General features: G+C 41.9%; 1 protein-coding gene across 5 annotated transcripts in view; it reads right to left on the bottom strand.

The window, feature by feature from the left end:
• Positions 1-3,974: 3,974 nt before the first annotated feature.
• GPNMB (glycoprotein nmb) overlaps positions 3,975-27,676 on the bottom strand; it is a 64,332-nt gene continuing 40,630 nt past the window's right edge. For 3 of the 5 annotated variants that reach the window (XM_058434493.1, XM_058434602.1, XM_032759391.2), the window contains 10 exons: positions 27,456-27,608; positions 26,304-26,447; positions 21,910-22,083; positions 18,226-18,384; positions 17,591-17,908; positions 11,766-11,900; positions 10,392-10,494; positions 8,214-8,422; positions 4,808-4,901; positions 3,975-4,357 (listed from right to left, as the gene is read on the bottom strand). In XM_058434493.1, the coding sequence (XP_058290476.1) occupies positions 4,198-4,357; positions 4,808-4,901; positions 8,214-8,422; positions 10,392-10,494; positions 11,766-11,900; positions 17,591-17,908; positions 18,226-18,384; positions 21,910-22,083; positions 26,304-26,447; positions 27,456-27,608 (1,649 nt within the window). In that variant the 3' untranslated portion in view covers positions 3,975-4,197. The remainder of the gene's footprint in view (positions 4,358-4,807; positions 4,902-8,213; positions 8,423-10,391; positions 10,495-11,765; positions 11,901-17,590; positions 17,909-18,225; positions 18,385-21,909; positions 22,084-26,303; positions 26,448-27,455; positions 27,609-27,676) is intronic. The other 2 variants (XM_058434512.1, XM_032759399.2) reach the window with 1 other exon arrangement.

A 27,676-nucleotide genomic window follows, 5' to 3' on the forward strand; every position in this document is an offset into this window, starting at 1 on the left:
TCCGGCAGCTTTGGAACCATTCTTTAAAAAACCTTAAAGGATTTTCCCCCACCAAAAGCCCCATCAGAATGTGGTCACCATCACCCCTGGATGACCATCTTCTCATCTGCCCTTACACTGTCACTCCGGTTTGAAGTTGCTATACATTCTGGATGTAATGAGTACATTGAACGTATTGCCCCGTAAACTATTAAACAATTGAAAATTCAATGAGGGCAACCAATGTTTATAAATGAGTCAGAAGTGTTTAAAATGCAGACACTTAGAAAAAGTCCCAAGAATAAGAAATTCCCAGAATAATTTATTACCTACACATTTCAATTTTCTTTGGAAGTTCTCTCAACAAACATTAATCAAGTCATCTCACTATCTTTTAGGTTGTTTCCCCCGTTTCACAAATTGTGATTCTGCACAAGTTAAATGACTTGTTGCTGGGGTCATAGGGATAATATAAATCTAAATAATTCACTATTTCAGCCCTCCTGCCACTTGTTAGATTGAAACTGAGGGAGGTTTGATGAGGATTTTGACCTGCTTCCTCAACGAATGACTGTCTATTTGCTGCTCTCTGCTACCCCCTGTTGATAAGGGAAGGGAAGAGTGGATTTCAAGACCAAATTTCTCAACGTTAATTCCTTTCACCCAGCAGCAGCAGGATTATCTGGAAACTTGTTAGAAAGCATTAAGGGGCCTCACCCCAGAAAAGTGAATTCGAAGCTCTGGGGGTGGGCCCAGCAATATGTGTTTTAACCAAACTTCAGGTGATTCTGCTGCAATTTTAAATTACTTTTCTGCTTTAGGTACTAATGTCTTGGCCTCCTAGTCATTATAAAGATGATACAGCCTCTCCACACTGCTTCCATCCTCAGGCCTCACATGGAGTGCATACCACGATGCCATAAACAGGGTGCTTCCATGCCTACTCATTCGGGCAGATGGATGTGCCACAGCCCTGTGAAGTAGCCAAGGAGGGCAGACATACTCACTTTACAGATGAGGAGACTGAGAAAGGAGAGGCTCAGGAAGGGGCAAACAACTTGCCCAGAGTTACTCAGACTTCAGTGGCAGGGCTGGATTCAAATAAAGCCTTCTGTCTTCACGTCCATGCCCAGAGCTTCAGTAGTCACTACAAAGCAGGGTGGTTCTACATTCAGGGCCAGATCTTTTTTTTTTTTTTTTTTTTTGAGATGGAGTCTCCTTCTGTCTCCCAGGCTGGAATGCAGTGGTGCGATCTCAGCTCATTGCAACCTCTGCCTCCTGGGTTCAAGTGATTCTCATGCCTTAGCCTCCTGAGTAGCAGGAATTACCGGCATGCGGCACCACATCTGGCTGATTTTTGTATTTTTAGTAAAGACGGGGTTTTTGCTGTGTTGACCAGGCTGGTCTCAAACTTCTAAGCTCAGGTGATTCACCTTCCTCAGCCTCCCAAAGTGCTGGGATTACAGGCAGGATCCACTGTGCCCTCCATGGGCCAGATAATTCTTTGTTGTGGTGGTTGTCTTGTAGATTGTAGGATGTTGGGCAACATTACTGGCCTCTAACCACGGGATGCCAGTTGTATCCCACCCTAGTTGTGACAACCACAAATGTCTCCAAACATTGCCAAATGTCCTCTGGGGGCAAAATCACCCCTGACTGAGAACCATGGCCCTACAGTCATCATGTAAATGGGGAGAAATCTCAATTCTTGTTCTGCAAATTTTACACTCTTTGGAAGTGACTTTAGAACAAATAGCTGTATTTTTTTTTTGGCCTCTAGGTCTCCAGGAAATGAAGAACCTAGACTAAATGCTAATCCCCACAATACGTTTACCATTCCTTAAGAAAATTAACAATTCTATAATATCATCTGGTATCCAGTGTGTACTCAAGTTTCCCCAGTTGTCCCACGAATATCTTTCATCGCTGTTTTTTCTTCAAGCTAGGATCCAATGTAGGTTCTCAAATTGCGTTTGGTTGCTATGTCTATTTTGTCTCTATTAGTGTAAAACAGGCAAACTATGTCCCATGGGCCAAATCTGGCCTACCACCTGTTTTTGTAAATATATTTTTGCTGGAACACAGCCAGGCTTTTTAATTTATGTAATGTCTATGGTTGTTTTCACGCTACAATGAGAGAGTTGAGTAGTTGTGATCGAGACTGTGTGGCCCATAAAGCCTAAGAGATTTAGTACCCAACCCTTTATGGAAAAAGTTTACTAAACTGTGACCTAGAATTCCACCCCATGCCTTTATTTTTAATATGATACTGATTACTCAAAGAGTCCAGGACAATTGCTTATAGAAAATCTCTTATTTTAGATTGATCTGATTATATACATTAACACATTAAACTTTTATTTGAAGTTTCACATATGATGTGATTGTGTGTATATATAGATATTTGAAAGATATATATATATATATGTACACACATATATATATATATCTTTTTTTTTTTTTGAGACAGAATCTGGCTCTGTTTCCTAGGCTGGAGTGCAGTGGCACCATCTCGGCTCACTGCAGCCTTGACCTCCCGGGCTCAAGTGATCCTCCCACCTTGGCCTCCTGAGTAGCTGGAACTACAGGCATGTACCACCAGGCCCGGCTAATTTTTGTATTTTTTGTAGAGATGGGGTTTCATCATGTTGCCCAGGCTGGTCTGAAACTACTGAGCTTAAGCAATCTGCCTGCCTCAGCCTCCCAAAGTGCTGGGATTATAGGTGTGAGCTACTGTGCTTAGCCCTATATATATACATGTAGTTAGGTAAAAAATATTTATGAGATTATCAATGCTCTATGAGACATTGTTAAACAACTTTTTACTTGTCAAAAACTATAAATGAAATAGGCTGGGTACAGTGGCTCATTCCTGTAATCCCAGTGCTTTGGGATGCTGAGGCAGGAGGATCCTTTGAGGCCAGGAGTCTGAGACCAGCTTGGACAATATAGGGAGACCCTCATCTAAAAAAGGAAACAACTGTAAGTGAAATTGAAAAGCAAATGATGAATCAGAAAAATAATTACAATACCAAGGTCTTGTCTCTTCCCACACTTTATTTTTCAGGAAGGAGAGAAAAAGAATGTCATGTCTAACATATAGTAGATGGTTTTAGTTACAAACAGAGGTGAAATCCTTACTGATCAAGTTGCCATGAAAAACCAGGGACCTCATCCTTTGGAAAGTCATAATATATGATTTCAAATATGTACAGCGACTGTATAAAAATTTGGAAATATACACAAGAGTGTCACTCAGCATCATGCCTGGTATATAAAAAGCACTAACTAGGCCAGGCGCGGTGGCTCACGCTTGTAATCCCAGCACTTTGGGAGGCCGAGGCGGGCGGATCACGAGGTCAGGAGATCAAGACCACGGTGAAACCCTGTCTCTACTACACATACAAAAAAATTAGCCGGGAGTGGTGGCGGGCGCCTGTAGTCCCAGCTACTCGGAGAGGCTGAGACAGGAGAATGGCGTGAACCCGGGAGGCGGAGCTTGCAGTGAGCCGAGATTGCGCCACTGCACTCCAGCCTGGGCAACAGAGCGAGACTCCGTCTCAAAAAAAAAAAAGGCACTAACTAAATGTCCGTGGAATAAATGAATATATGAATATCATTCATTCACTCAGCCAAGCAAAGCAGGTTGTCACCAAAATACTCCCACCCATTTATGAGAGTAGTATTTTTTCTGAGTCTAACAAGTGTGCACATCATACCGAAGGCTTGGGCCTGTTATTGTTCCATCAGGAGCTCATGAGTGTGTATTGAAGTGGGATTCAGTTAGCTTGGAACATGATCTTAGAAACTGGACTACTTTGGTTTTATGCATATAGTTACATGGAAAGCTGAAAGCATGCCGCCTCTCCTTGCGGTTAACCTGGGTTAGGTTCTAATCAATAGTAGCTTCTCTCCTTACTCTTGGGACACAGTGTTTCTATCCTACTAGCTACCTAAGACTTTATAAGTGAAACATAAAAAGTAATGAAAGGAAGCCTTGCTAAGTTGCTTTTATTAGTTTCACAACATGGCTGAAGCTGCCTGCAGTATAATCCCTCTCCACATCTCTAAAATGACATTTAACCTATAAAAAATTCAACTTCCCCAAACCACAATATCTATTTTACAATAATCTTTAGGAAAAAAAGGTTAATAGCCACTCCAGCACATCTCACATCAATGGCACTGAAAAGTGAGCTTCAGAAACAAGGTCAAAATTTAAGAAACTCCTTTAAATTCTTGGTTTTTGAGTAGCGGATCCTTTTCCTGGTTCCCCGGGAAGAACACGGCTTTTGCACGGTTGAGAAAGACACTCAGGCCTTTGCTTCTGACCACATTCCCAGGGCTATTTTCTATTGGTTTGTATTCCTTGTGTTTTCTGAAAACAATCTGTTGGTTAGTTATTTTTAAAAGATCTTCAGTTGAAATACACTACTTTCTACAATCTTTTTCATGCCAGGTATAAAAGGATTCATTCCATTCAACATGATCAACAGTTTGCAAGACACTGGTGTCTTATGAAAGTACATTTATTTACTCTTGTTCATGCAAGAAATGTGCCTGCTTACTATAATTTGAGATTATCATGTTAAAATTAAGCTGACATAATTTTGTAAAGTTACTGAGACCTGGTGGCATTTTTTAGGATTAAAAACAAACCACAGCAAGATTAACAGGCCAGTTTGGTATTCATCATTCAATGGAATATTTTCCTCCCCCACAAAAAATGTTTAAAAGCAAAAAAGGGGAAAATGCCTATTTACACAGAGATATATTCACTTTTGACAATAAACTACAGTGATATAAAGCGTAGGAACCAAAAACTTACTTGTACATCAAGAGGGAGATCACAGTGACAAATATGGCCAAGCAGCCAACGGAGATCAGGGCACTATTTGCCATCCTTAAAGGGGAGGCTGGGTCTTAAAACAGAAGCAAGAGCACATTAGTTATGTCTTTCACCTAGAGGACATGCCACTTATAATGCCATTAAATAAATGAGGAAGGGAGCCGTCACAGAAGATATATGGCTCCCTCTGGGCTTTCAGTAATCTTTTCTATTAAATAATACATAGTCTTTGGGTCAGCTTATCTTCTATTTACAGAATGAGTCAGCATGTCTGGAACACTGTGGTTAAGGGCTCGGGGGAGAGATGTCACGTCCTGGAGACAGCTGCTCAGGTCTTGGGTGACCCAGCAGCGCCACCGTGGGGAAGGGCTCCTGTGATCAGGCGGCCGTGCCTCCAGCTTCCTCTCTCACCACTTACCTTCTAGCTGTGCTAAACATCCTGAAAGTTGGCCATACTCCCTGTGCTCTTTCAGACCTCCGTGCCCCCTTACAGGAGTGCCCTTCCCTGGCTCATGCCTGTAATACCAGCACTTTGGGAGGCTGAGGCAACATAGTGAGATCCCATCTCTACAAAAATTTAAAAAATTAGTCTGGCATGGTGGCATATGCCTGTGGTGCCAGCTACTCAGGAGGCAGAAGTGGGAGGATTGCTTGAGCCCGGGAGGTCGAGGCTGCAGTGAGCCATGATTGCCCTATTGCACTCCAGCCTGGGTGACAGAGCAAGGCCCTGCCTCAAAAAAAAAAAAAAAAAAAAAAATCACCACCTTTAGTTTTCCATGTAACATCTGTCACTGCTCACAGAAGCAGAGACTTCTTTGTCTTGGTTTCTACTCTATCTAGAACTGTATCTTCTGCCTAGAACTGTGCTGAGCATGGAGTAGATGCTCAGGGATATTTGTTGAAAGAATTGCAGGTGCTTCAAGAATATCCACTGAATCGATACATAAAAGTCACTTCAGCTAAAAGTCTATAGGTTTGCCTTTAAAGGAATGATCTATTTCTGAAATTCTGCCTTTGAAACCCAAGCTATTAAGCTACAATCCCCACTAAATTAAAAACTTTCCTTCTGAGCTCTCATTTTCTCTTTTTCTCTCTCTCTCTCTCTCTCTCTTTCAGACAGGGTTTTGCTGTGCTGCCCAGGCTGCACTTCTGGGTTCAAGGGATCCTCCCACCCCAGCCTCCTGAGTAGCTGGGACTACAGGTATGTTCCACTGTGCCTGGCATTCTGAGCTTTCTTTATTTGGCTTTTGAAAATGACTCAGGTCCCACCTAAAGTTATCACTCACTACAAGAATAATTAAAGGAAAGCAAATGTCTAAACATCTAATTCACATAAGAGATCAGTGGTTTGCCAGTGCAGAGGAAGCTTAATAGAATGAATTAAGACTCTAAAGGTAATTCTAAACAAACTTTGAGCTGTGGCAGCACTGGAGGAATAACATTAGCAGATTCTGATGGTGACTTTAAAGTCCATGGCCACTCGGATGCAGAGGTTTTGGCTCCCTTCTCCAGTTCCCACCCTCCCCGGCTCTCCACCCAGGCCCTGATCCACCTTCCTGGGCAGGAAGCAGGGCACCCTTGCATCGTTGGTTTTGCTTTTAAATCTGCACCTTGGATATCACCAACAATAAGCCCTCACACAAATAATTAGATGTGTGATTATTTTCCTTTAATGCGATTAAATCTCTTCTTTTAATGGGATTAAAACAGCCGTTTATATTATTAATGACAAAAATTTTTTTTAGTTTTTTTGTTGTGTTTGTTTGTTTGAGATGGAGTCTCACTCTGTTGGCCAGGCTGGAGTGCAGCGTCTTCATCTCAGCTCACTGCAACTTCTGCCTCCCGGGTTCAAATGATTCTCCTACCTCAGCCTCCCAAGTAGCTGGGACTACAGGCACCCACCACCATGCCTGGCTAATTTTTGTATTTTTAGTAGAGATGGGGTTTCACTATGTTGGCCAGGCTGGTCTGGAACTCCTGACCTCAAGTGATCTGCCTGCCTTGGCCTCCCAAAGTGCTGGGATTACAGGCGTGAGCCACTGCGCCCGGCAGGAAATATATGTTTTTATTTGTTTGTTTGTTTTTGTGGCTGGAAATACATGTTTAAAAACATATTACCTAATGAGATAGGCTTCAAGTTCAAAGGAGTTATAAGTGAATGAGCTACTAGATTGTACCTGACAATTCTCAAATTAAGGAGTGAAGTAAGTGCTTTAATGCAGGGATCCCCCACCCCCAGACCGACGGCCAGTACCGGTAGGGGTCCTCAGCCTGTTAGGAACTGGGCCGCACAGCAGGAGGTGAGCAGCCAACGACTGAGCATTATCGCCCAAGCTCTGCCTCCTGTCAGCTCAGTGGCAGCATTACATTTTCATAGAAGTGCAAAGCCTATTGTGAACTGCACATGCGAGGGAGCTAGGTTGCAAGCTCCTTATGAGACTCTAACTGATGCCTGATGATCTGAGGTAGAACAGTTTCATCCTGAAACCATCCCCCACCATCCCCACTACATGGAAAAACTGTCTTCCACAAAACAGGTCCCTGATGTCAGAAAGGTTGGGGACTGCTGCTGTAATATGTACACAGCTTAATCTTTCCCTTTCATCCTACCACGTAGCACTTCTTCTAAGCCACAAGTAATATCTTACAACAAAGTTGATTATCAGTGACAGTCAGCTAGGGCCATTAGGGTAGAGCCCTAATTTGGAGGTTGGGGGAAGTTGGATGCCACCAGTAAATGCAAATTTCTAAATGAAATTCCTTTGTCTTCTTTGTTAACATTGTACCTTTCCAAGCAATCAGAGGGAAGGGAGTAGTTTTTCTGGTGAAGATGTGAGGAATAATAAGTTGGTTTGTTACTGTGTTCTGTAATGCTCGGTGGAGTTTGGGAAGGGAAAGAGAGGATGCATGGTAAGTTAGGAGGGACCGAGGAGAACAGCTTGTGTCTCATTTCTCTTCCAGGCTTCGTATCTTTGTTCAGGTGGATTTTCATGAAAATGTGATATCAGCCTCTCCTTTGTTGTTGTTTCATTGGAGAACATTGCTATTTTTTGATATTGGCCTTTACACTTTCTCCTTGAAATACAAATCTATTCAAGCATGCAGTGATCATATCCCATTGTTACTGGTCCATGATCACAGCTGATTTTTTTTCATCAAAAGGCTTTTCTTTGGCCACTATTTCACCGGATGTCTCATCACTTCCCTAAGTAGATTTGCTGTTGGATTGTAATGCCAGTCCTCAGATCCTTATTAATAAGAGTTCAATGAATTTTGTACTGAAATAAAATTAAACATTGAAAACAAAGACCTAAATAGCTTTAGTATGGGATACACACTTTACCTGCAGTATGAAATGCTCATATGGCCATAAAACAAACCTCACCTCTGTCAGGAACAGAAATCAGGGTGCTCGTGAGAGCCAGGCTTGTGTCATCCCCCAGGGTGAGGTTCACACAGTACGTCCCAGACCCATTGAAGGTTCGTCTTACAGTCAGCAGACACATCTCATCCACATCCACAGGGCTGCAGACTGCGTCCTGGGTGATCTTGCAGGTGGGGTCGGAAATGATGGTACAGACCTCTGTGGGAATGCTGTGACAGGGGAGGTGGGTGAGGGCGCACAGGGCACAGAGATGGGGAGAGAGGAAGGTCAGATCCATTTTACAAAGGGAAAGTGATTACATTTCTATGAAATTGAATTCCACCTCATTGTCACTCAAACTATAAGATGCTGAACTGTTAATCTTATAATTTGCTCTTAAGCAAGCCTGTGTGCTGAGCTATGCCTTTCTCTGCATCCTCAGGAAAGTGAGGCCCTGGGGTGGAGGAGAAAAAAAAGATCTCCCCCAGGGGAAGGGGCTGATGGAAACCACATGAAGCCCAGCTCACTCCCTCTACATTCTTTCTACATCCTTAGAATGTTCGAAGGTGCAGATAGCTTAGGTGTTAGGCAGACATATTATTAAATGCCATAGTTGGCCCTGCCTAGGTTCCTGTAGAAGTGTAACAGCAACAGCAGCAGCTGTTTTTGCAGGACTTATGATGTGCTGGACACTGAGTTTTATTTATTTATTTATCTTTCCTCAGAGACCTTTGTTCTGAGTGAGTTTTAGATATATGACATGATCTTGCTTATTCCTCTCAATACAATAGCTTTCTTTCTTTCTTTTTTTTTTTGAGACAGAGTTTTGCTCTTGTTGCCCAGGCTGGAGTGCAATGGCATGATCTCGGCTCACTGCAACTTCCGCCTCCTGGGTTCAAGAGATTCTCCTGCTTCAGCCTCCCGAGTAGCTGGGGTTACAGGCACCTGTCACCACTCCTGGCTAATTTTTGTATTTTTAGTAGAGACGGGGTTTCACCATGTTGGCCAGGCTGGTCTCGAACTCCTGACCTCAGGTGATCAACCGCCTCGGCCTCCCAAAGTGCTGAAATTACAGGCGTGAGCCACAGCACCCAGCCTCTCTCAATAGCTTTTTGAAGAAAGTAACATTACCCCAGTTTAAAAGATGACAAAGCAGCTCAGGGAGAGAGATTAACGAGTCCAGGTCATACAAGCAGCCAGGGGTGGAGCTGGGACTTGAACAGAAGAGGTTTGACTCATCTGTCCTTGATGCTGGGCTACCTGCCATTGCTGTCCTGACCACTGTCTCATGGCAGCCTTCTTGGATGGAGAGACCAGGCTCTGATGCTGGGCTCATGGGGCAGGGCCTGGGATGGGGACAGTCCCTCTTCTCACCAGCCAGGCCTCTTGCAGCAGCTTCACTCCCTGGGTCAGCTTTCACTCTATTTTCTGCCACCCTTACCCTCATTCTGGTCCTCTCCCCAAGGTGGAGAGCTTCTTAGCTCTTCTCTTCTACCAAATAAGGCCACATCTTCATATCACCTCATTCTCCTGATTAATTTATGTATTTACATACATATACATTTTAATCAGGTCATTTATATATTATATGCAAATGATTTGCTAATGTATATTTAGTTAATCGATATAGTATTTATATATTCATTCATTTATATTTAGTTTATTACATATGGTCATGACCAAATCATAGGAAACCAAATTATATAATGCATTGGAAAGAGCTTTGTAAATTCTAAACAGAGAGGATTATCAGGCGTTGCTATTAATGTTAGCATAGACAACTTCCTGGGAGCTTAAGAGCGCTCCTGTGAGCTGCACTCTGCTGGCTATCAGCATTCCATTGGTAGGCAAGTTTTGTGATCACTGGTGGCCTCAGTTGCCTCATCTGTAAAATGGGGAGGCTCATAGGATTGTTGTGAGGATTCAATATGAGAACAGGTATAAGGTGTTAAAAAATTCAGTTAAGTGTTCAAACAGTTATCATAATTATTATTCAACTTAATTGTTAAAGGTTTCTCAATTGCTCAACTGTAGCAAAACATGTGTGTGCTTGATAGCACCTCCTAGGGCCCTTCCTGTCTAGGGTTACCAGTAAATAGGAATTCAAATCAACTTAAAAAGGGTAACTGGTGGTCAATGCCTTTGTTCAGACTTGAGGTCCTCACTTGACCATGACTCTGTTGGAGATAATATACTCACCTCCCTTGGCAGGTCACGACAAAGTCTATTAGGGAGCTGTCAGGCCATGGCACCGGCATCAGGACATCTGTCATCTGGATGATGTTAACCTCTAAGATTCCCTCTAACAAAATAACCCCCAGAGAAAAACACATCAAAATACAACAGAAATCAAACAAAGCCAAACAATCACTTTGGTATAGATTGAATGTTTGTGTCCCTCCGAAATTCATATGTTGAAACCCTCAAGGTGATAGCATTAGGAGCTGGGGCCTTTGGGAGGTGGTTAGGTTATGAGGGTGAAGCCTTCATGTGTGGGATTAATGCCCTTATGAAAGTGACCCCAGAGAGCCCTTTTGCCTCTTCCACCACATGAGGACACAGCAAGAGGACTGCCACCTGCCATCTATGAACCAGGAAGCGAGCCCTCACCAGCCACCGAATGTGCTGGTACCTTGAACTTGGACTTCCCAGCCTCTAGAACTACGAGAAATAAATTCCTGCTGTTGGTTTATAAGCCACCCAGTCTATGGAATTCTGTTATAGAAGCCTGAATGGACTAAGGTACAGCTCTTAATACATCAGAAAGTGAAAAAAATTAAAAAAGGAAGACAGCCCTCTTGCCATACAGAAACACATCAGATCTGGCAATCTACCCCCATAGCTTAGGATACATATCCATGCAGCATTTCCAAAGTCAAACTGAACTGTTTTTCAGTCCAACCTAGATTTTTGTTTCTAGAGCCTTTGTGTGCATCAGAAAGTAGCACTCCATCTTGGAAGGTGTTTCAGGAAAAGGTAATCCTGGGTAGATGCAGCCCCAGGCTCAGGCCTTGGCCAGCTTCTCAAGTGGCTTGGACTCGGGGGACACTGCTTGGGCTTCCACCTCCATCCTCACTCCCAGAACCAGTGAGCACAGGTTGGGCTTCAGTTCCCCTCTGTCTTCTCTGTTGTATGCCTTAGGGCTGTTCCCAAATGCACAGCCATGTGTGGTGGCCTGCTCTTTCCCCTTTTCACATACAAGTCTGACTTTGTGAAAATTAACTAGGGGAAGACAGTGGAAGTTGTAGGAACTCGATGTTAGCCTTCCTTTACCCTACATACCCCATTCAGATGGCTGGGCTGCAGAGGCGGGATACAGGCCCAGGGCAGGCTCATTAGCATGTGGCCTTCACAGAAGGCTTGTTTCCACCAGGATGTGGAAGGAAGGCCGGGGAGGCAGGTGGGAATCTAGAAATGAGTAGGGTCTTTGCTCTTACATGTGTGGTGTCATCTTAGATAAGCAGAGGGGTGCCCTTACCACCTACCTCCACCCCTTCAGAGTTAGCAAAGAGAGTGGGTGACCCTAGGTGGAGTCTAGCATCCTTCCTCACCGGTCTTCATCTTCAGCCTTACCTACAATTGTGATGGTGGCTTGAAAGTGGCCATATCTGTTAATCTGGCAGTTTTCATCAGGAATCTTACTCAGCTCCAGAGGGTTGTCACCAGCAGGTCCTGGGGTGTTTGAATCATAAGATTTTAGAGTAGTTGCTATGAACATAAAAGATACACGTGATATAATAAAAAATCTAAACATTTGCCATTTGCTTTTTAGAAAAATATCAGGAATGCTATGCTATGAAATTACCATAGAAATTTGAACTAAATGTGTCACAATTTACACAGATGTGAGAGCTATAAGGTATTATAATTGCTAAATTATGTAAGGAAGCATAATCCCACATTTTGTGTAAACGCAAGAAGCAAATAAGAGGTTGAAACTGGCTGAGTGCCGTGGCTCACGCCTGTAATCCCAGCACTTTGGGAGGCCAAGGTGGGTAGATCATGAGGTCAGGAGATCGAGACCATCCTGACTAACACGGTGAAACCCCGCCTCTACTAAAAAATACAAAAAATTAGCCAGGCGTGGTGGCGGGCGCCTGTAGTCCCAGCTACTCAGGAGGCTGAAGCAGGAGAATGGCATGAACCTGGGAGGCAGAGCTTGCAGTGAGCCAAGATGGCACCACTGTACTCCAGCCTGGGCGACAGAGTGAGACTCCACCTCAAAAAAAAAAAAGGTTGAAACTGTATTAAAATGTGTGATACAATGGTCATGAAGAAATAAACCTGGCCATACTAGATGAAGTTATATTTTAATTTTGGAAGCAGGTATTCTGGGCTCAAATTCCAGCTTCCCTTGTTTTTAGCTGTTTGAGACCATAGGCACATCATTTAATCTGTTTTTGCCTCTATTTGCTCATCTGTAAAATAAGAACAATATTTGCTATCCTCTGGGATCTGAACTATGAAACTTAAATGAGATAAAGTATATAAAACCTGCTGCTCATCACTGCTACAGAGGGAGTACTTAATAAATCACAGTTTCTTTCTTCCAGTAATATGGGAAAAGATCATTCTTTCCCTGTTTGGATGTCTCACAGCTCCAAAGCTTAAATTCTAAAAGTCTTACTGTGATGATCAGAGATGTGAGGAAAGAAAGGAGGGAATACAAGACATTTTTGAAAAATAAGCCTCGAATATAATTAGAGCAAAGAATCTAATGCCCTATTAGTTACAATTTAACAGGCTCTAATTAAGACATCGCTGCTCCTTTAGCAAGATAAAAAGTCTAGAAAGAAAATAACGATACTGAAAATACAATCTTCTTTTTAATTTCAAAAGACATGTCAAGTAGACTCAGTCTTGGGGAAGGACATCAAAGCCTCATAAGAGCTGCAGTGACATGTGAGTGAAGCCAGCTGGGAGATTTCTCCAGGGCTTCTCAGAACTGTCAGCGGGCGAACATCCCTGTGATTTTCCTGTGCCCAGAGCAGGCTTCTCAGAGCAGTTCTCAGAACAGGTCCAGAAATGACTGCTCCATGGCACACACTTTGGGAAATGCTGCTCAGGTAAAGCCCAGAAAGGCCCGGACACTGTGTTAGATCGAATGCAGTGGTTTACCAGCAGGAAGGGCTGTGGCAGCCTCTTGGGAATGTCCCTTGAGTTTCATATTAGTCCTCTGGAAATGACAAGACAGTTGTACTCTCTGTCCTGAGATTCAGATGATCTACTCTATAGCAATAGGATTGTTTGTGCAGGGCATTCGAGTTCAGTAGCTCTTCTCCAGAAAACCATAAAATTTCTTCTTTTGAAAGTTCTTGACAGGCAGAATTTAGTTGTCAAGTTAGAGCATGGAATCACGACCCTGCATATTTTAAAATAAAACTTCTCTTGTTCTGCATATACTTTAGTGCTAAAAATGAAATAAAGCTTATTTTCTTAAAAAATGACCAAATAATAAAAGTCAGTGATTCTACCTTAGATAGAATGCTTTTAAAATGCATATAGAGGCCGGGCATGGTGGCTCACACCTGTAATCCCAGCACTTTGGGAGGCCAAGGTAGGCGGATCACTTGAGGTCAGGAGTTCGAGACCAACCTGGGCAACATGGTGGAACCTAGTCTCCATTAAAAATAAAGAAAAATTATCTGGGCATGGTGGTTCGCATGCCTGTAGTCCTGGCTACTAGGGAGGCTGAAGCAGGAGAATTACTTGAACCCGGAAGGCAGAGGTTGCAGTGAGCTGAGATTGCACCACTGCACTCCAGCCTGGGCAACAGAGCAAGACTCTATCTCAAAAAAATAAAAAATAAAAAAGCATATGGAGCTTCGCAAACATTGTGTCTATAAAGTTAAGGTATGATTCAAGGGCTAATGGAGAGAAATGCACACCTTAAAAGACAGATGAGAAAGAAAGTCAACTTCATCCTTAATTCGGTATTTATGTCCCTGTTGCCCAGAGAATGGTGTGAGAGCTCTTGATTCTCTGGGAAAGTTCTCTATGATATGATGTTATTTTATATATAGCGAGAGTATTACAGTAATTAGCATTGGTCTTACAAAAGGTTTTTTTTTTTTTTTTTTTCAGATTTGTTCACAAGTCTGAAAAACAAATAATAGCACTGTTAGCTAAGGGAAGAGAATTCTGTGACTTAAAAATAGCACACATGCATCTGCCCTCGGATTTAAACCCATCTACCTGGGCCACCTCTTCAACTGGCTTCTGCCTCACTCCTGCATTTGCATTTGATTTCTATTTTCGGCTGTGTATTATTAAGAAGCCAGTTACCAAAGCAGAGAGAACATATCTTTTAGGCCAAACAATAATATAATACTCGGTTATCCAAGCCCTTTAATATGGCCTGCACAGCTGGAAATGCTCCCTAGAAGAGACCCCTTTTAGAAACGTCCCTCCTCGCTCTCCCTAAGAGAGATGCTGGTTTAAGGCATTTTGGGGTTGATTATGATTGATCTAACATTTTTAGATAAAGCCAGGCAGCTTTCCTTCGCAATAAAACTTAACTAACTTGTAGGGGTTGCTAGTTTATATCTTTTTTTTTTTTTTGAGACAGAGTTTCTCTCTTGTCGCCCAGGCTGGAGTGCAATGGCGCGATCTCGGCTCACTGCAACCTCCCCCTCCCAGGTTCAAGCGATTCTTCTGCCTCAGCCTCCCGAGTAGCTGGGATTACAGACACTCTCCACCATACCCGGCTAATTTTTATATTTTCAGTAGAGACAGGATTTCACCATGTTGACCAGGCTGGTCTCGAACTCCTGACCTCAGGTGATCCACCTGCCTTGGCCTCCCGAAGTGCTGAAATTACAGGCGTGAACCACCACGCCCGGCCCACTAGTTTATATCTTATGGTCTCACCTAGGGAGAAATTACAACAGAAATTTTAAATAGCTTTTCATTGGCTTCAAATATATTTTTAAAACATACTATGATATAAATAGTTTATAACCAAAACAAGCTACCTTAATAAAAATGCAATTCAAAGTAGACTAACATTAAACAACCTAACATTAAGTCTTTTACCATTCTGGAACTTAAATATTAAAGGCATCTGTAATTTATTTTGAATTTTATACCTGGTCCTCTTATTTGTAAGGAAGATCATTAATACTTGTAGATAAAAAAATTGCTTCTCCTAAAGGATTACTAGAATGAAGCTGTATATTTAAAGTTGTTCAGTACAGTTATAATTGTAGTTGCAATTAGGATTAATCTAATCATCCATCAATAAGAGAATGGTGGGCTAGGCATGGTGCCTCACGCCTATAATCCCAGCACTTTGGAAGGCTGGGGTGGGTAGATCACCTGTGCTCAGGAGTTGGAGACGAGCCTGGGCAACACGGCAAAACCCCATCTCTACTAAAAAATAAAAAAATTAGCTGGGTGTGGTTGTGCATGCCTGTAGTCCCAGCCACTTGGGAGGCTGAGGCAGGAGGATCACTTGAGTCCAGGAGGTGGAGGTTGCAGCGAGCCGAGACTGTGCCACTGCACTCCAGCCTGGGTGTTAGAGCAAGACCCTGTCTCAAAAAGAAAAAAAAAAAAAAAAAAAGAATGGTGAAATAAATGACAGTAGATACACTGTGAGGCAGCCACTGGATAAAGTGAGATAGATTTACATGTATTAGCAATGGAAAGATGTCTATAATGTCTGTTAAATTAGAAAAATAACAAATTGTAAAGCAATATGAATAGCCCTCTTGTGTAAATGAACCCATTTGCACAACCAAGACAACAAACCTTATGTGTATATACAGTATATGTGTATAAATGCATAGAAAAAGATCTGGAAAGAAATAATCCAAATTATTAACAGGGTTTAACTCTTGGGAGGAGAGTCTGAGTGGGGACTTTTGCTTTTTATTCTAGAGATCTATATTGTTTTAATTTTTAATAAGGAACATGCATAAACTTTGCAATTTAAAACATTTTTGAGATAATCAAAATCAGTGATAACTTGTGTTGTCTTGATTTAGATATGCTTGATTTAACAGGCTCTCATTTTATTACTAATATCTTATTGTAAAATTTTTCATTTATAACAAACAGGATTTTGTAAAAACAAGAAACCCCAGACGTCATGATGGACCGTCGTGGGCTTGGTCCATGGCGCCCTCTTGTGACCAGTGAAAGGATGTCAGCCTATTGCTATCCCCGGGATCCTGGGGTGCTGAGTGCACCTGGCCCAGTGGGGAAAGGGTGATGATGGCATGGGGTAGCGTGGGGAATCAGATGGAAGCCAGTGCTACCCAAAGTGGACTCTTAAGGACTCCTTGAATGTCCCCAGACTATTAATACAGGGTGGTATTGAATTAATCATGCCTTATATGCAGCACAGTTTTATTTTTATTTATTTTTGTCTTTTTAAAAAATTATACTTTAAGTTCTAGGGTACATGTGCACAACGTGCAGGTTTGTTACATATGTGTACATGTGCCATACATATGTTACATATGTATACATGACTCATTAACTCGTCATTTACAATAGGTGTTTCTCTTAATGCCATCCCACCTCCCTCCCCCTACCCCCCGAAAGGTCCTGGTGTATGATGTTCCCTGCCCTGTGTCCAAGTGTTCTCATTGTTCAATTCCCACCTATGAATGAAAACACACGGTGTTTGGTTTTCCGTTCTTGTGATAATTTGCTCAGAATGATGGTTTCCAGCTTCATCCATGTCCCTACAAAGGACATGAACTCATCCTTTTTTGTGACTGCATAGTATTCTATGGTGTAGATGTGCCACATTTTCTTAATCCATTCTATCATTGATGGACATTTGAGTTCATTCCAAGTCTTTGCTCTTGGGAATAGTGCCGCAATAAACATATGATGCAGCACAATTTTAATGTCAGGAGTCACTGCAGCTTGCTAACCCAGACACTCTCAAGCTGCATTCTTTCTTGGACCATTTGGAAATTGCTTTCAAGTACAGCTGTCTTTTCATGGACACTGGGTGGGTGTGGGAAGGGTAGGGAAAGAAATTACTGGGGAAGAGGAAGGAACATAGAAATGGCCTGATCGTTTACAAGGAGCCAGTGTGCCTTCTCATAGCCATAAAAAATGGGAGATAAACAAAAATGTGACAGGTTAGAAGAGGGGAGAGTGTGTACACATAGCAGGGGCCAGTGCAAATGAGGAGGGTCAAAGAGCTTTCTACAAGTCACTGAATTCTATTTGCAAAGTGACTTTAAATACATTCTTCCTTCTTCTGTGTTCTATAGGTGTAAAATGGTGATAAATTTGCTTTAAAAAATCAACAGGTAGAAAATGGAATCACCGCAGAGTCCTTACAATATCCCCTTAAGGAGGGATTTAATAATATGACCTACGTGAATATTTTGTTAGCCATTAAGGAGCGCCCCTCAAAGATCATTGCGAAACCTTACCTAAAGAAGGGGTGGGCTTTGGAGGTCTGGGTGGTGGTGGCGGTGGCGGACAAGGTCCTGGTGCTGCAGCTTTCACAGTGAGGTTAAGGCTGAAGGTTCCATTGAGCACATACGTGTGATTCACAGTATGATTGGTGGAAACAAACAGGCCAGTATTATCCCCGAAGCTCCACTTGTAGTTAATCGTAGAATAATTGAGGAAGTGGCTAGGATCATGAATCAGGACATCAAACATAATGGGGAGATCTTTGAGGAAGGTTTCATCAGATGAATTTCGATCGTTCTTCTGGGACATAGTCACAAATACAGGAATCTGATCTAAAAGATACATCCCCCAAAGAAAGAAAGAATGCATGACTGCTTGATTGTAAGTGGCGGGCTTCGACAATGGTTTTAGGTTAAAATATTAAAATGAGGGATAATCTAGCATTATTTTCCTTTTCACATGCAAGTTTTCTGGGGTTTCCCTAAGCTATTCTGGAAAACAGATGAACTACAACTAATTAAATATACAAGCTTAGGTGGGCCAGATGAATCGTAACCCAACCCCGAACACTTGGCCTTAACTCTTTTTTAACCCATTGATGTCAACAGAATGAAGTGCCTCATCCTCAGTTAGAGTTCACACCACTCACCTGTTACCACGTACACATCTTTCACTTGTGCGATGGGAACATATGCCCGTCCATGTCTTCTGTAGACAGTCACTTCCATGAGTTGAGGCCCAAGTGTCACATTGGCTGTGTTCACAGAAACTCTCACTGAACATCGTCCCAATTTCTGGAAATACTGACCTTTGAGAGGATGGAAATTTTTAGGTATTTGCTGCATTACATCATCATTATAGGAAGCTGTTCCTTAAAGACTAGCTACCACCATTTATAGATTGCTCTGAGGAGGGAAAATAGGATGGGCCTATGGTGCTGCTTCAGAAAGGGAGATGGTGCTCATTTTAATGTAAAATCTTATAAAATAAACCCACAGTTATATACATGTAATTGTATATAGTTGTTTAAAATAAAAAAAGCTGTTTAGTGGCATAATACAGTTAGCCCTTAGTTTACAAATAAATGCTTTTTGTGTGGAGTAATTTGGCACTTGAAATACATGTTTTCCCCATAGAAAATACATTTAATATAATGATGAGGTGTCCAGAAGATTTAAAAAAAATATTTATCCAATAACCTACCTTATTTTTGTTATTATTTCCACTATATTATTAAGTGGATTTTTAAAAGGGGACTGGAATCCTCCATCTCCTAATAGTATTTGTATATAAAAATACAGGAAGTGGCCGGGCGCAGTGGCTCATGCCTGTAATCCCAGCACTTTGGGAGGCCAAGGCAGGTGGATCACGAGGTTAGGAGATGGAGACCATCCTGGCCAACATGGTGAAACCCCGTCTCTACTAAAATACAAAAAATTAGCCAGGTGTGGTGGTGCGAGCCTGTGATCCAAGCTACTCAGGAGGCTGAGGCAGACGAATTGCTTGAACCTGGAGTGGAGATTGCAGTCAGCTGAGATTGTGCCACTGCACTCCAGCCTGGCGACAGAGCGAGACTGTCTCAAAAAAATAAAAATAAAAATCCAGTAAGTGATGAAATAGAGGATGGCAGACATAAGACAGAATGGAATGGTTCCACAGGCACTTTCCTAGGACACCCCTGAGTCATTCCTTTTCTTTCTCCAACCCTCCCGGCTGCTCGCTAACAGGTGGAAGTAATTCCTCTCCTTCAGGGCTCAAGGATATTTAAACAAATTTTAAAACTCTGTAACTCCTCTTACTATCATTCCCAAATCAAGAACTTTTCTTTTTTTTTTTTTTTTTTTTTGAGACGGAGTCTCGCTCTGTCACCCAGGCTGGAGTGCAGTGGCGCGATCTCGGCTCACTGCAAGCTCCGCCTCCCGGGTCCACGCCATTCTCCTGCCTCAGCCTCTCCAGGTTGCTGGGACTACAGGCGCCCGCCACCACGCCCGGCTAATTTTTTGTATTTTTAGTAGAGACGGGGTTTCACCATGGTCTCGATCTCCTGACCTCGTGATCCGCCCGCCTCGGCCTCCCAAAGTGCCGGGATTACAAGCGTGAGCCACCGCGCCCCGCCTAATCAAGAACTTTTCTAATCCTGCCAGGGTGCCTGGTTTAGACCTGTCACTGACTGGGTATCTTAGGTTGAATGCTTTCGAGACCGGGTTGTTTCAAGACCCCGTTTATCACATCGTCAAACATGTGAGAAAAACACACTGGTCTCTCGGGGGATGTGTGATTTGGAATCCTCCTTCACTTTGAGATGCAGGGGTAGTTCCATCAGAAGTTATAAGGGGAAGGGATGTCTCTCAGGGGTTATTCGTGAGGAAAATGTTAGTTTCAGCTCTGAGAGGTGAGACCATACTTAGTTGAGGGAGAGTATCAGTTAACTCTGAGACCTCAGTGGAAGACAGAAATTCAAGGCAGTCTTGTTAGACAAACAGAGCAAGTTCTAGGCTGAAGGTTGATTTTAAATACAGACATTTGATCTGGTTAAGTTATTGGAATGTTTACTAGGCTAAAGAGTCTGGGAGTGTTAGTGAACATAAGTGACTCCATGCAAAATGTCAGAATTCTGTCATGAGAGTGACAAGTCAAAGAAATGTTTGGTGAGTTGGCTAATGGGGTCATAATGGCAGTGAAAAATAAGTTAGCTTTAAGGCAATTGATTTATATAGATGAGCATAATATTTGACATAGCTTATAGTCTGTTCAATGGATACGTATTGTTAATATTTTGTCCTGATTTGTAAATAAGTTAATTGAAGGAAGAGGAGCTCTCTCTAATCTGTGATGAAAGATGAAACATTTGGCCGGGCGCGGTGGTTTACGCTTGTAATCCCAGCACTTTGGGAGGCCGAGGCGGGCGGATCACGAGGTCAGGAGATCGAGACCATGGTGAAACCCCGTCTCTACTAAAAATACAAAAAATTAGCCGGGCGTGGTGGCGGGCGCCTGTAGTCCCAGCTACTTGGAGAGGCTGAGGCAGGAGAATGGCGTGAACCGGGGAGGCGGAGCTTGCAGTGAACTGAGATTGCGCCACTGCACTCCAGCCTGGGCGACAGAGCGAGACTCCGTCTCAAAAAAAAAAAAAAAAAAAAGATGAAACATTTAGTAATCTGGAGGCTGCTTGATTGGTAGCAGTTTTTCAAATACTCAGTGCCAGGTGGCACCTAGTGACATTTGAAACTAAGAATTTGGCAGCCTAATTAATAATAAGCTAAATTTGCTCCTTCTAAAAGTAATCATTTCCCCAATAATAAAGCAAAATGAATACCATTTGTAATTTAAAAAAAGACAGAATGGGCTAGGTCAAAGCGGAACAGTAGTTATTTTATTTCTACACAATGAAATACTGTGCGGCCATTAAAACAATGCATAAAAATTTTAAAAATCATATCATCAAATGCTCATGATAGTAAGCAAAAATGTGTACGTGATCTTAATAATGATCTTAATAAATACTAGCAAAGAAAACACCATAATAATTAACAATGATAATCTCTGGTGTTAATTATGGATAATTTTTATTTTTTGTTTATACCTTTTCTGAGGATTTCCTACAAATAAATAGCACATGCTTCTTTAAATCTTAAAAATTCTTTAGAGAACATAAAAAAACTAAAGAATCAATCAATGAATGCTCATCCATGTGCCATTCTGTTTTTTTCATTTGTTTGTTTGTTTTTTGAGATGGAGTCTCACTCTGTTGCCCAGGCTGGAGTGCAACGGCTCAATCTCCTCTCACTGTAAACTCCACCTCCCAGGTTCAAGTGATTCTCCTGCCTCAGCCTCCTGAGTAGCTGGGATTACAGGTGCGCACCACCATACCTAGCTTATTTTTGTATTTTTAGTAGGGACAGGGCTTCACCATGTTGACCAGGCTGGTCTTGAACTCCTGACCTCAGGTGATCCACCCACCTCGGCCTTCCAAGGTGCTGGGATTACAAGTGTGAGTCACATGCCCGGCTTCCATGTGCCATTCAAAGAAATAAGTGTTAGCATTTTTTCTTGTTATGGTTTTAGGTAGAAAAAATTAAGTGGTTTTGTTTTTTTGAAAAAGAGCTTAATCTTTTTGTTTTTCTCTCTTTTTAACTCTTTGGTGTCCTGGAGATTTGGCAAGGTTAACCAAGATTTCATTTTCATCTCTCACTGTTCACTCGTGCTAAGGAAAGTTAGCAGGGTGACTGTTATTAACTCTCTGTGTTATCATTCTCAATTATAGAGTAAGAAAAGAGAAGGTTGAAATTTTAAGGAAAGGTAAAGAAGAAGCTTAGGGTTTGTAAAAGCCAACCAAGTGTGTGGAAGACGTAGACGAAATTCCATCTTCTCCATCCGGGGTGGTGAGGAAAAGGTTTCCCATCAGGGAAGATGTTATGATGGCTTTGGCCCGTGCCATTTTCCCCGTCACTGTCCTCTGACCACGCTGTCCAGTTGTAAACATATGGATCAGCAGATAAATCAGCCTCTAAACAGAGATAGAAAACAGCCATGAGTGTTATCTGGGCTCAGAAAACCCAACGTGCATGCATCACTGAATTAAACACTTTTTCGTATTTTTTTCATAACTAGTTTAAAAGTAGTTAGACAACTAAACACTTAATATGTAGAATTCATCCAATAGTATGCTTACGACTTGTGCACTTTTCTGAATTTGCTGTATTTCAATGAAGGTTTTATACAAAGCAATTATTCAGAAAAGTCCAACGTAGAGATATCATTTAAAGTATTTTTCTTCCTATCGGGTTTTCAAATCACAATCCTATTCAAATCAAACAGAGATACTTTATCTTTTTATTTTGGCACACTTTATCTGTAGGTTTTTTTCCTGACACACTTGACATCATGACTGTTTATTCATAAAGACTCTGGCACACATGTCTAAGAATAAGAGCATTTTCCTACATAGCCCTGACACCATTATCACCCCAATCAAGGTTTGTATATTATATTTGGCTGTTTTTGATGCTTTAAATGATTTTTAAAATCCCTCTTTCTCTCTCTAGAAGTAGATAGATATATATAGCTATTCTTATATCTACATATGGCTATAGATATATGGAAAGAAGCAGTTATGACAAAGTGCTAAAATTATTGAATCTAGGTGACTATAGTTAACAATAATTTGTTGTATATTTCAAAACAGCTAGAAGAAAGATTTGGGCTGGGTGCAGTGGCTCACACCTGTAATCCCAGCACTTTGGGAGGCCGAGGTGGGTGGATCGCTTGAGGTCAGGAGTTCGAGACCAGCCTGGCTAACATGGTGAAACCACGTTTCTACTAAAAATACAAAAATTAGCCAGGTGTGTTGCATGCGCCTATAATCCCAGCTACTCGGGACGCTGAGGCAGGAGAATTGTTTGAACCTGGGAGGCAGAGGTTGCAGTGAGCCGAGATTGCACCACTGCACTCCAGCCTGGGTGACAGAGTGAAACTCTAGCTCAAGAAAAAAAAAAAAAGAAAAAAGAAAAAAGAGAAAGATTTGGAATGTTCCCAATACAAATAAATGATAAATGTTTGAGGTGATGGATATCCCAATCACCCTGATTTGATCACCATAAATTGTATGCATGTATCAAAATAACACGCATACCCCAGAAATGTGTATGATTATCATGTATCAATAAAAAATTAATCAAAAAATGGGTGAAAGATCTGAATAGACATTTCTCAAAAAAGTCATACAAATCGCCAACAGTATATCATTGTTGGTAGGAATGTAAATTAGTACAACCACTATGGAAAACAGTATGGAGGTTCCTCAAAAAACTAAAAATAGAGCTACCATATGAGCCAGCAATCTCACTGCTGGGAATATATCCAAAAGAAAGGAAATCAATCTATCAAAGACATGTATCTATTCCTGTGTTGCCGCACTATTCACAATAGCCAAGATATGGAACCAGATGAAGTATCCATCAATAGATAAATGGATAAAGAAAATGTGGTATATATACACAATGGAATATTACTCAGTCATAAAAAGAATTCAATCCCATCATTTGCAGCAACATGGATGGAACTGGAGGTAATGATGTTAAGTGCAATAAGCCAGGCATAGAAAGACAAATGCAGGCTGGGCGCAGTGGCTCACACCTGTAATCCCAGCACTTTGGGAGACCGAGGTGGGCAGATCACGAGGTCAAATGTTCAAGACCAGCCTGGCCAACATGGTGAAACCCCGTCTCTACTAAAAATACAAAAATTAGCTGAGCATGGTGGTGGGTGCCTGTAATCCCAGCTACTTGGGAGGCTGAGGCAGGAGAATCGTTTGAACCCGGAAGGTTGCAGTGAACCGAGATCGTGCCATTGCACTCCAGCCTAGGTGACAGGGCAAGACTCTGCCTCAAAACAAACAAACAAACAAACAAAAATGACAAATGCCACATGTTCTCACTTATATGTGGAAACTAAAAAGTGGCTCTCATGGAGGTAGAGGGAAGGTTGGTGGTACTAGAGGCTGGGAAGGAGAGGCAGGGAGGGAGGATGAGAGAGGTTAATGGATACAAACATATAGTTAAATAGAAGGAATAAGGTCCGGTGTTCGATAGCACAGTAGGGTGACTATAGTTAACAATAACATATAGTTTAAAATAGCCAGAAGAGAGAAAGTGGAATATTCCCAATATAAAGACAAGACAAATGTTTGAGGTGATTCATATGCCAGTTATGCTGATTTGATCATTACGCATTTTATGCATGTATCAGAATACCACATGTACCCCAAGATGTATGCAACTATTATGTATCAATAAGAGGAACGAAAAAAGAAAGAACAAAGTTTAGTTAGAGAGTATTTGGGTGCTCACTGTACCCTGCTTTCAGCTTTCCTGTATGTATGAAATTTTTCATTTTAAAGAAGCCATGATCAATATCTTTTCATCTTGAACAGTCTCTCTCATATTTTCTTTTTTTCACACTGACATTTTTGAAGACCCTTTTTATTTATCAATCTATTATAGTCGTTATTCTTTTTTATTCTTCACCTGTCCCAAAGATAGCCAATAGAAGCCTCTTTAAGCTGGCTCCTGTGTCTTTTTGACACAATCCTACTAGGCTTTGAGCTCTTCCTCGTTTTAACAACAAAGTGCCTCAGACTCACTTGGTACTTTCTTGCCCTAGACCTGGAACCAGTCATTTCTTAAAAGATGGCTAGTTCCTTCTAGTGGTGATAGATATTTTATAAAAATTTTTATAAGGAGGACTCATACATCAAAATACTGAGAGGACCAGATTATCATTTGAGAACTTCCTAATAATCAGGTGTTTCAGGCTGGGTGCGGTGGGTCACACCTGTAATCTCAGCACTTCGGGAGGCCAAGGCAGGGGGATCACCTGAGGCCAGGAGTTCAAGACCAGCCTGGCCAACATGGTGAAACCCTGTCTCTACTAAAAATACAAAAATTAGCCAGGCATGGTGGTGCACGCCTATAATCCCAGCTACTTGGGAGGCTGAGGCAGGAGAATCGCTTGAACCTGAGAGGCGGAAGTTGCAGCCAGCCAAGATCGCGCCACTGCCCTTCGGCCTGGGTGACAGAGTGAAACTCCGTCTCAAAAAAAAAAAAAAAAAAAAAATCAATTGTTTCAAAAAAAGAAGAGAAAAAAATGTTACAAAATATTAAATGCTTAATTCTTGTTAAATATAAAATATTTTCCATATAGAATTGAATGTTTTCCTCACAGGAAGATAAAAAATTAATAAAAAATGAATATGTTGACAGCTTAATAAAAGTTCTAAATAATAAAATCAGATCATAAGTTCATTATTAAATAGCTTTGTTACTGACTGAAGAATATCAATAATTAGCTCTGTTTTGTTTTGTTTTGTTTTTTGAGACAGAGTCTTGCTCTGTTGCTCAGGCTGGAGTGCAGTGGCGCAATCTTGGCTCACTGCAAACTTCGCCTCCTGGGGTTAAGCAATTTTCCTGCCACAGCCTCCCTAGTAGCTGTGATTACAGGCACCTGCCACCACGCCCGGCTAATTTTTATATTTTTAGTAGAGACAGGGTTTCACCGTGTTGGCCAGGATGGTCTTGAATTCCTGGCCTCAGGTGATCTGCTTGCCTTGGCCTCTCACAGTGCTGGGATTACAGGCGTGAGCCATGGCACCCGGCCATTAGCTCTGTTTTTTGAGCATGTACCATTCTGACAAGATAATTTCCCTTGATGTATTTGCGCCTTTGGTCCTCTTTAACATGGACAGAGAGCTTATTTCTTTCACTAAGAGCAAAGCAAAACCAAAATACACATTTTAGCATTTGTGCCAGCTACACAGCATTTGCTTAAGAAATCCTTGTCGGCCGAAATTAGACTGATCAGCAAACATCTGTCAAATTGGCTATTTTTGAGTAGCCAAAAGAGTTCCAAGTAATAAAAGCAAAATCTGAGACTCAACAAGGTATTCTCTATCCAATCAACTGGACACTAAGGAAAAGCAGGGGGTGGTGATGTGGCTTTTGAAGAGGGCTCCCAGCAGGGGAGAGCCACCGGTTTGCTGCAGTAGGTCTGGCTGCCGTTGATGTTGATGAAAGTGCTGCGTAGGACCACACACTCACCGTCTCTGTCATCCAGCTCATGGAGTGCAGTGGCAAGGGACGAGAGCAGCATCTGGCACTTACAGGAGCACCTGTGACCATTAAGGTTTAGAAACTCGGTCTCCAGTAGTTTAGGAGAATACTGTGTTCTTACCATTTCTGCAGTTCTTCTCGTAGACTATGTTGCCATTGGCATCTTCCTTTTGGCATCTGGGGAATACCAGGTTCACCACAAATGTTATATTTGAGCCCACGAGGGCTGGTGAGTCACTGGTCAGGACCGCCTGCACACGGCCTCCTAGGGTATAAAAAAGTGGGGCTTGATGATCCAGCATCTTTCTCCTTTCATTCATAAACATTTAGAGATAACTTTATTAATAAGGACCAAAGGACCCATATGCCTCTTTATAATATATTATATTTATATTTTGTATTCCTTACTTTAGTTTTCAGAGTACAACACTCTAGAAGATAAATTAAAAAATAAATCAGACCAGTTAAGAATGCTCTAATCACAGCAAGAACATTTACCTACGATAATAAAACAAATCAGCTCAGTTGGGTTAAGGAGACAAGTTTTAGAAGTTTGTATTTTTAAATCTCAAAACCAATGGCTGAAGGATGTATTCTTTTATCTAAAAAGAAAGATTTTCCGTTTCTGATAAGCCACACCTTTGAGACAAGTAAAAATGGCTTTGGGGTGACTGGGTTTCTGAAGATGATCATTCCCAGGTTGGTTAAATAGGTTTAAAGCTAAATCTGCTCGCTCTTCAAAAGTATTCCAAGAGCTACCAATGTGGAAATTTCTTTTTTTTTTTTGAGACGGAGTCTCGCTCTGTCGCCCAGGCTGGAGTGCAGTGGCGCAATCTCGGCTCACTGCAAGCTCCACCTCCCGGGTTCACGCCATTCTCCTGCCTCAGCCTCTCCGAGTAGCTGGGACTACAGGCGCCCGCCACCACGCCCGGCTAATTTTTTTGTATATTTAGTAGAGACGGGGTTTCACCATGGTCTCGATCTCCTGACCTCGTGATCCGTCCGCCTCGGCCTCCCAAAGTGCTGGGATTACAAGCGTGAGCCACCGCGCCCGGCCCAATGTGGAAATTTCTAAGGAGATTACTTGTAGCTTAGGGAGTGATAGTGTTGGGCTAAAGAAAATATTGCGAAGTCCAGGTGCCTCCCCACCTGGTAATGAGAGCACTGTCATTCGTGGAAATGACGTGAGCCGTGTGATCTAAAAGGCTTTACCATCTATAAGACTTACTGAAGTAGGAAATTGCAGGTGTTTGGGTTGAATCTTTTGACTTACCCTTCCAGGAGTTTTTCCACCTCATGTCTCCCCTCTTCCACACTGGGTAGAGTTTTTCATTCCAGTCATTTTCATCAGAAGACCAGCCATTTAACTGGTTGTGCTCCCTCATGTAAGCAGAAGGTCTTTCACTGCCCAGCACATCATGAAATCCTGTATCAATATTTGAAAAACAAATTCTATTCTTCATTTAGTAATCACCTCACAGTGGTTAAAGAAAC

Source organism: Hylobates moloch, unplaced genomic scaffold, assembly GCF_009828535.3.
Source record: "Hylobates moloch isolate HMO894 unplaced genomic scaffold, HMol_V3 SCAFFOLD_1, whole genome shotgun sequence".
Classification (NCBI taxonomy): Eukaryota; Metazoa; Chordata; class Mammalia; order Primates; family Hylobatidae; genus Hylobates; species Hylobates moloch.